Raw genomic sequence first — 7579 nt, 5'->3', positions numbered from 1 at the left:
CGGCGGCCGCACCCGGCCCCGCGCGGACCCTGCCTGGGCCGGCCCGGCGGGCGGCCGGGCGGGCGCGCGGCGCACACAATGGCCCCTCGAGGAGGAGACGCGCGAGGCCCGCGCCCCCTCCAGGCTCGGGGTGCACGCGGGACGCGGGGGCCCCGGCAGGGAAACTTTCTCTCGGGGGCGAGAGTTAAAGCGCCTCCAGAACAAAGCGGCGGCGGCGGCAGCACATGGGGCAGGCCGCGGGCCGGGAGGGGGCGCGCCCACGAGGTACCTGCGCGCCGGCGGGCGGCGCGGCGGGGGCGGGAGCCCGCGGCCCCCAAACTTTGTGCGCGGGCGGACGGCGGCGGGCGCGGGAGCTCGGGGCGTCGCGGCCTGGGCGCCACCCCCACCCCGCGTGGGCTTTGTTACCCGCGTGGGCAGCCCTCGGGCGGGGCGCGCAACTTCCCGATCCGCGGCCCGCGGAGCAGGCCCGGGCGGCCTCGGCGGCGGCGTGGAGGCGCCTTCGGCCGCCCACCGGCCGGGAGCGCGGCGCTGGAGGGCCGGGCCGGCTCGGCGGGAGCGGCGGCCGCGCCGCCATGTTCCTGCGGGGCGGGCTGCGCGGGGTGAGGGCGGGGGACATGGCGGCGACTGCGCGCCGCGGCCGATTGTTCCTGGCTTAGGCCTCGGGCCGCGTGCGACGGGCACCGCAGTCGCGGAGCCTCCGCCCCTCTGGGCCGGGCGCGGGGGGGCTGGGGGACACAAAGGAGGGGCGGCGCGCCCGCGTCCCCGCCGCGCTCGGGCCTCGGCGCCGCCGGTCGCCGCGCGGCTGCCGCCGGGAAACGGGTGGGGGGAGGTTGCCGCGTCCAGCAGGGCCCAGCTCTGACCCATCGCCCCCTGGCGGCCGCGCGGGGAGCCGCAGGGCCGCGCGCCCCCTTGTGCGACATGTGCTGCCGGCCCGGGCTCCATGAGCGTGGCGGGTACTTTACAGTCTCGGTTGTTCCTGCCCCCTTTTCTGTTCCTAAGTCGGAGCAAAGGGGACGGGAACTGGAGACGGCGGGCTGGTTTCTGCAGTATCACCAAAAAAAAGACCCAGATTAGCAATATGCCATCCGGACCACATCAGTTGGGGAAACAACTCTTTATCCCGGCTTGCAGCCACGAGGTCTTCATTGGGGGAGGGGTGGTGAAGAATAGTCCCTTTGCTGCTGCTCTTCGCTGGCACAGGAGCTGTACAGCAGAGTTAACGATTGCTGTTGACCATGTTCGAGTATTTCAGGATCTTTTTACATAAGACAAGAATTTAATGCCTGTGGGTTTTTTTAAACTTTATTCTCTTACACGTTTTCACCCATACATTGTTGGTGTTTTAAACCTTGCTAGTACTGCCTGGGTAGGTTATCCTCGGTTTTGCAAATGAGTGTAATGAATTAATATAAGGGGGTTGGGAAAGAAAATTTCAAATGTGAATTTGTAGGGTCGAAGTAATTTTGAGCAAATGTGTTTGTCTTTTTTTCCTTATTTCCCCCTCCCCCATCCTAGTCATACACGTGGACCTAACTGCACCAAAAGCTTTTCTAAGGATCCTTGCTGGGAAGGAAGTTTTCCTGAGTGGGTAAGTGTATTTTAATTTTCTTTGTTAACTTTTCTTAAAAACAAATTTCTCTTGACTTTAATCTTTTACTTAAATAAATAAGGTGGGATTGGGTTTTCAAAGAGTGAAATAGGTATCTTGTACTTTGTCCGTTTACCTTTTCTAGAAAATTAACTCTGTATGGGTCAGCTAATTTTTAAGTTAGTGAAAGTACAATGCAAATATCCTTATGCATCTTTAGAAACTGATGCACAGTTTACAAAATGTAATTTTAGAACTGCTTTCAATTGGGCAATAAAATAGATCTGATTTGCAGTATGTTTTTAAGGTTTAAAATAATTTAAGCAGGATATTTTAAGTTCTACGACCAGTCGATATGCTTGAAATGTAGTCTGAAGAGTAATTTTATTAATCAATTTACCAAGTATTTGCTAATTGGAAACCGGAAGAAAAGGAAAATGTTTTGCCACGTGGAAGTGAAGATTTCCTCTAAAAGGTACTTGAGTCAAATTGCCCTGTTAATGCAGTAGTTCTCATTCATAATGCAGTCTGATTTTGACTTTTTAAGTCATGCTTTTGGAAATGGCCAGGCAAAGGAAGAGCCACCACTTCTCTTACAGTGTTAGGACGATGGTTAGTTATGGTTGTCTTATGAAAAAGGTTTTTCTTCCAATTTTAATGTCTAAATGTGCTTCTAAATGGAACTTGCAGGTTTGAGATAATTAAACTCATTTCGTTTTCCACCATTAGGCATTATGCTGGATTTTGTATGTTTTATAGCTGTTAGAGTTTGAGGTGTTATTCTGTCTAATTATTTATTTCAAATTTAGCAGGAATAAAGAGAACTTCACCTTGTAAACCTGAAGATTGTGACCAGTCAGAATAATGTCAAAGTGCTTACAGTGCAGGTAGTGATATATGTGCATCTACTGCAGTGAAGGCACTTGTAGCATTATGGTGACAGCTGCCTCGGGGAGCCAAGGGGGGCTTTAAAGCGCAGGGCCTGCTGGTGTTGAGTGCTTTTTGTTCTAAGGTGCATCTAGTGCAGATAGTGAAGTAGATTAGCATCTACTGCCCTAAGTGCTCCTTCTGGCATAAGAAGTTATGTTTTCATCCAATAATCCAAGCCAAGCAAGTATATAGGTTTTTTGATAACTTTTTGTTTGCAGTCTTCTGTTAGTTTTGCATAGTTGCACTACAAGAAGAATGTAGTTGTGCAAATCTATGCAAAACTGATGGTGGCCTGCTATTTCCTTCAAGTGATTTTTACTAATTTTGTGTACTTTTATTGTGTCGATGTAGAATCTGCCTGGTGTATCTGATGGTGACAGCTTCTGTAGCACTAAAGTGCTTATAGTGCAGGTAGTGTTTAGTTATCTACTGCATTATGAGCACTTAAAGTACTGCTAGCTGTAGAACTCCAGCCTCGGCCTGTCGCCCAGTCAAACTGTCCAGTTACTGAACACTGTTCTATGGTTAGTTTTGCAGGTTTGCATCCAGCTGTGTGATGTTCTGCTGTGCAAATCCATGCAAAACTGACTGTGGTAGTGAAAAGTCTGTAGAAAAGTAAGGGAAAATCAAACCCCTTTCTACACAGGTTGGGATCGGTTGCAATGCTGTGTTTCTGTATGGTATTGCACTTGTCCCGGCCTGTTGAGTTTGGTGGGGATTGTGACCAGAAGATTTTGAAAATTAAATATTACTGAAGATTCACCTTCCACTTTTAAATGTTCCAGAGGTATGAAGTATATGAATACAAATCTTTGTAATTTTAATTACTTTGTCAGTGTAAAATTCATACAACTTTTTGTTCCTTGAAATTGTTGCCATATTTTTGTTCTAAAACATTCTGCTTCTAAGGTTGCATGTCAGATTTGACTATTAAGATTTTACTGTATTTTTGGTTGAATTAGATTAATTTGATAATCAAGTATTCTATTATGATTGTGTCTGTAAAGGAAATGTACGTTAATAAATGCATGATGATAATCTGTAAAGTTTAAGGATTTGCTCTTTTTGGACCTGATGTTTTACTTAATCTGAAAGGTAGTGAGTTATGTTACTTGTACATTGTTCAAGTATTTAAATCTGGTGAAAATGATATTCTGTTTAAAGCAATGTGTAAAGAAAGCTTTTAAGCTTTTTTTTTCTTTTTCTTTTAAAGCATGGAATTTAGAGAATGGGAGGGGAGGTTGTCTTTTGTTTCTAGTAAACAGATAACTATTTTACCAGTACTGGTGTTCTTGATGTGTAACTGTTAACTGGTTATGTACTAGTTTTCATAGTCATTGTTAATGATGTGTAAACTGTTAGTGATCTGTAGACTGTTCTTAGCTTTCTGGAACTTAAAAAATAGAAGTTAAAAAGAAAACAAGGCATGCCGACGATAAATGAAGTGACAGATACGTGTATATGTTCACATCTCTAATGCCAAGAGTGTTCCTGGTGTCTTCAGAAACTACTTTCGCAACAATGACAGTTGGTTCTAGGCTTATGTGACTTAGGTCACTGGAGTGGAACCTAAGAAATGGCAGTTACAGTATTTTTTCCAACGTTTCTGCCTTTTATTGTGTTCTGTCTCTAGCCTGGGTTTCACATATGGATAAAAATGTGGGTTAACTTAAGAATGATCAGATTTAAAAGGATCACTTGTTAAATTGGACTCAAGTAGAATTTTGGAGGAAAGATGCTATCTTAGTAACAGGAAATTTCCATAGCCTTATTTAGTATACCACCTGATAAATTTGAAAAACATTTTTTAACTATGTTATGTGAACTCTAACAAAAGTTTAACCTCTAATGTATCCCTTCTTTGAGAAATTTAAGGAGTTCAATTATGGATTCCCTGAATAAAAAGGTAAGAGTTTTCACAGTTCTGGAGTTGATTAAAAGGTGAATTTTCAGAATGAGAAAATATTAAGGATTATGTAGTGATTTATAGAATGAAAATCTAATTGTCCTTTAGTTTGAGTTCTTAAACCTTTTGAATTGAAGGAAACCTAAAAATTGTTTTGTTTTGGTTATTTAATGACAAACATGGCTTTAAACTAATGTCAAAAGTCTCAGTGTTAGCATCGCTTACAGTAGTCTGCAAAATGGTGCGCTGTGGTTATAAGTGAGAAAAGTGATGTTTACGTCTGTCAAACCACGAAAGCTTTTGGGGAAATACTCTTGCATTATTCTTTGAAGTGGAAATGATAAGAAACCTGCCAGTTAATTTAAGATGCTAAAACGTAAGTCAAATAAATGTTAATAACAAAATCTTAAGAAAAATGGTTAACTCTCACCCCCTAGATAGTGAATCTCTGTGGTACTTGTGTTGAGAACTTAGTTGGACTTTACATGGGACTTGTATCTAGTAAACAAACTAATAAATGTGTGTGGTTTATTGTGGGGTTGACAGTGGGGGCTGGTGTTGTATATAGGGTTTAGTAAGACTTGCATTTCACTTGTATCTGGCTTTAAAATGTGTGGCAGTTTTTATGTTCTTGCTTCTGTTAAGATTTTCTTAGGCATGACAACATAGTTTTCAAGTAGCACTAAAAAAAAGCCATGTAGGTTAGTTCTCAACTGATTTGTTGCCTGGATGAAGTAAGGCTTCGTCTTGTAATATTTTTTATCACTGTTGTCTTTATTTTGTTTTCTCCAGAGTTTCAAATCCCCATCTTTGCCATCCCTAGCGGGCGGGTGGTCGTGCAGTGTACACAATGGCCCCTCGAGGAGGGGGCTCACGAGGCAAATAAAGGTTGACGTTAGTTTCGCTATTTTGAGATACAAATAAGTGAACAAGTTGATTATTGCTGATAATTGTTTCATCTCTAATTGACCTTGGAAAGAACAGTTTGGACCTTTTTTCTGTGTTTTAACCCTGAAATTGCTTATGACTTAGAGTGCTGTCACTTCAGGTTTGGTGGCCTTCAAACTATTTTTAGGAAAAATTTAACTTCATTCTTTTGCATGTTATGTATGTACAGTTCTCTAGTCTGTTTAAAAGGAAAGCACTTAAAGGATTTACAAATTATTCTTTTTCAAAACTGCTTGCAAAATATTGGTGATTTTACTAAAAACTTTGAGATCTTTATTTTACAGGCAAACCTATCTAAGCAGAGCAAGCCAGACTTGGGTTTTTCCTGTAGTTTGAAGAGCCCTACAGAATGATTCCTGACAAAATGCAACCTGCAACTGCCTGGAGATCAATTCAGTGAGACATTGAAGTTTATTATGTATTTAATGAAATACCGTTTTCCGTAATTGACAACCCGGTGTAATTTGTCTGTTAGAGAACTAGGAATGTCTGAGCTGAGCACTAAAGGTAAGAAGAGCTCAGTGTATTAGGCCACTTTTTGGTGTCTGACTGGAAATGAGATCATCATGCCTACTTGAGACTTCACAGATTGTTCTTTGCTTTAGAGGTTGTTTTACAGTTTACATTGCGCTCAAAGTCTGAATTAATGTAGTTTTCTGTTTGGTAAGTTCAGAATGTAATATTTTTAGTGAACTTTGAAGAATAACCAGGATGGATATGTCTCCCATGAATTTGAAGACCACAGAAAAATTGTTAAAGAAGGTTTAGTTTTGTTTTTCCAATAATTTGAACACAGACATAGCATTCAGAGATGCCTACTTTTTTCTTTTTAAAGATTTTCTTTTTCTTTTTTCTCCCAAAGCCTCCCAGTACAAAGCTGTGTATTTTTGGTTGTGGGTCCTTCTAGTTGTGGCATGTGGGACGCCGCCTCAGCGTGGCTTGATGAGCGGTGCCATGTCTGCGCCCAGGATCTGAACCAGTTTCCCCTGGGCCGCTGAAGCGGAGCGTACAAACTTAAGCACTCAGCCATGGGGCTGGCTCCCAGAGATGCCTAGTTTTGTATCTGCAATTTAGTTATGCTGTTTGAGTTGTTTTAGTGCATTTAATGTAAATAAATATGCGTTTTAAAACTGCTTGTTAAGAAATTGTCCAGAATGAGCATATTGAAATAAAAGTCTTAAAGTTATTCTTAGTTGTGGCAGTTTTTCTGGTGGGGGTTTTCTGTTTGTTTCTTTGTGGGTTTTTTGGTATTTTTTTCCTGTAAATGATCTAAACATCTTTGCTTGTTAATTGAGGTAATTAGGGAACTGGGGTCAGGTACATGAGTGAGTGACCTGTATTATTTTACTTCGGTATCTGTGCCATCTGTATTTGTATCCTAATTTTACAGATGAGAAAATGAGATCAGCAAAATTTATTTACAAGAAGAATATAAAACTGGTAAATGGACTCTGAACTTGTGTCCATAGTCACTATATATAAAAAAGGGTATGCTTTACCTACTATTTTGAATCTGACAGTTGTTCAAATCACACTTGAACTTACTTAATTTGGAGATTGATTTGGCTTTCTGTATATTAACTTAAAATCTGATAAGGGCTCCATGTATAAACTGTTTGTTTATTTTGAATTATAGATCATGGGCACTTAAAATCCAGTCAGCTGAGAGTTGACTAATTTAGTCAAGTCTAAGGCAGCTCTGTTTGGTTCTTACTGGGATATTGTACACGTTAAGGTTTTTTTTACCTATTGATACATTAAAGTTTAAGGGGAAACCGAAGTGTGAAGTGTCTTAACAGTTTTCAATAAATACCGAAATATTTGTTGACGTTTCTTAATGGACCTGTACTATATTTGAAACAAATTGAGATGAATTCAGCAATTTCTGAGTGTTCAAAAACCTTAGTAAATATTTTTATAAAAAGGTACTAAGTTGTACTTGTGGCCAGTAAAGCAACTCTGAAGCAACAATTTAGTCTTCTGCAGTTTTGAGTACTTAAAAAGGGTAAATGCCAACTTAAATGCAGGTTGTCATTAATGGGGCATGTAGCCAACATGACATGTAGGTAAAGAACAAAAACTTGAGGTTGGTAGTGAAGGGTACCTGATCAAATGTCCGATGCAGTGTCTCCATTCTTAATTGCAAAGCTGCATGATTACTTAACACCAGAGGCCTAAATTTTGGATCATGTTCACTTAATAGAGAA

At 41.8% G+C, this 7579-nt stretch overlaps 1 protein-coding gene across 1 annotated transcript in view; it reads right to left on the bottom strand.

The window, feature by feature from the left end:
- LOC124241185 (translation initiation factor IF-2-like) overlaps window positions 1-864 on the bottom strand; it is a 2058-nt gene extending 1194 nt beyond the window's left edge. Inside the window, exon 1 of the mRNA XM_046664804.1 lies at window positions 29-864. Within this exon, the coding sequence (XP_046520760.1) occupies window positions 29-864 (836 nt within the window). The remainder of the gene's footprint in view (window positions 1-28) is intronic.
- Between the last annotated feature and the right edge of the window lie 6715 nt (window positions 865-7579).

Source organism: Equus quagga, chromosome 6, assembly GCF_021613505.1.
Source record: "Equus quagga isolate Etosha38 chromosome 6, UCLA_HA_Equagga_1.0, whole genome shotgun sequence".
Classification (NCBI taxonomy): domain Eukaryota; kingdom Metazoa; phylum Chordata; class Mammalia; order Perissodactyla; family Equidae; genus Equus; species Equus quagga.
Note: the sequence above shows the minus strand (reverse complement) of the source record. Positions and strands in the feature narration are given on the sequence as shown.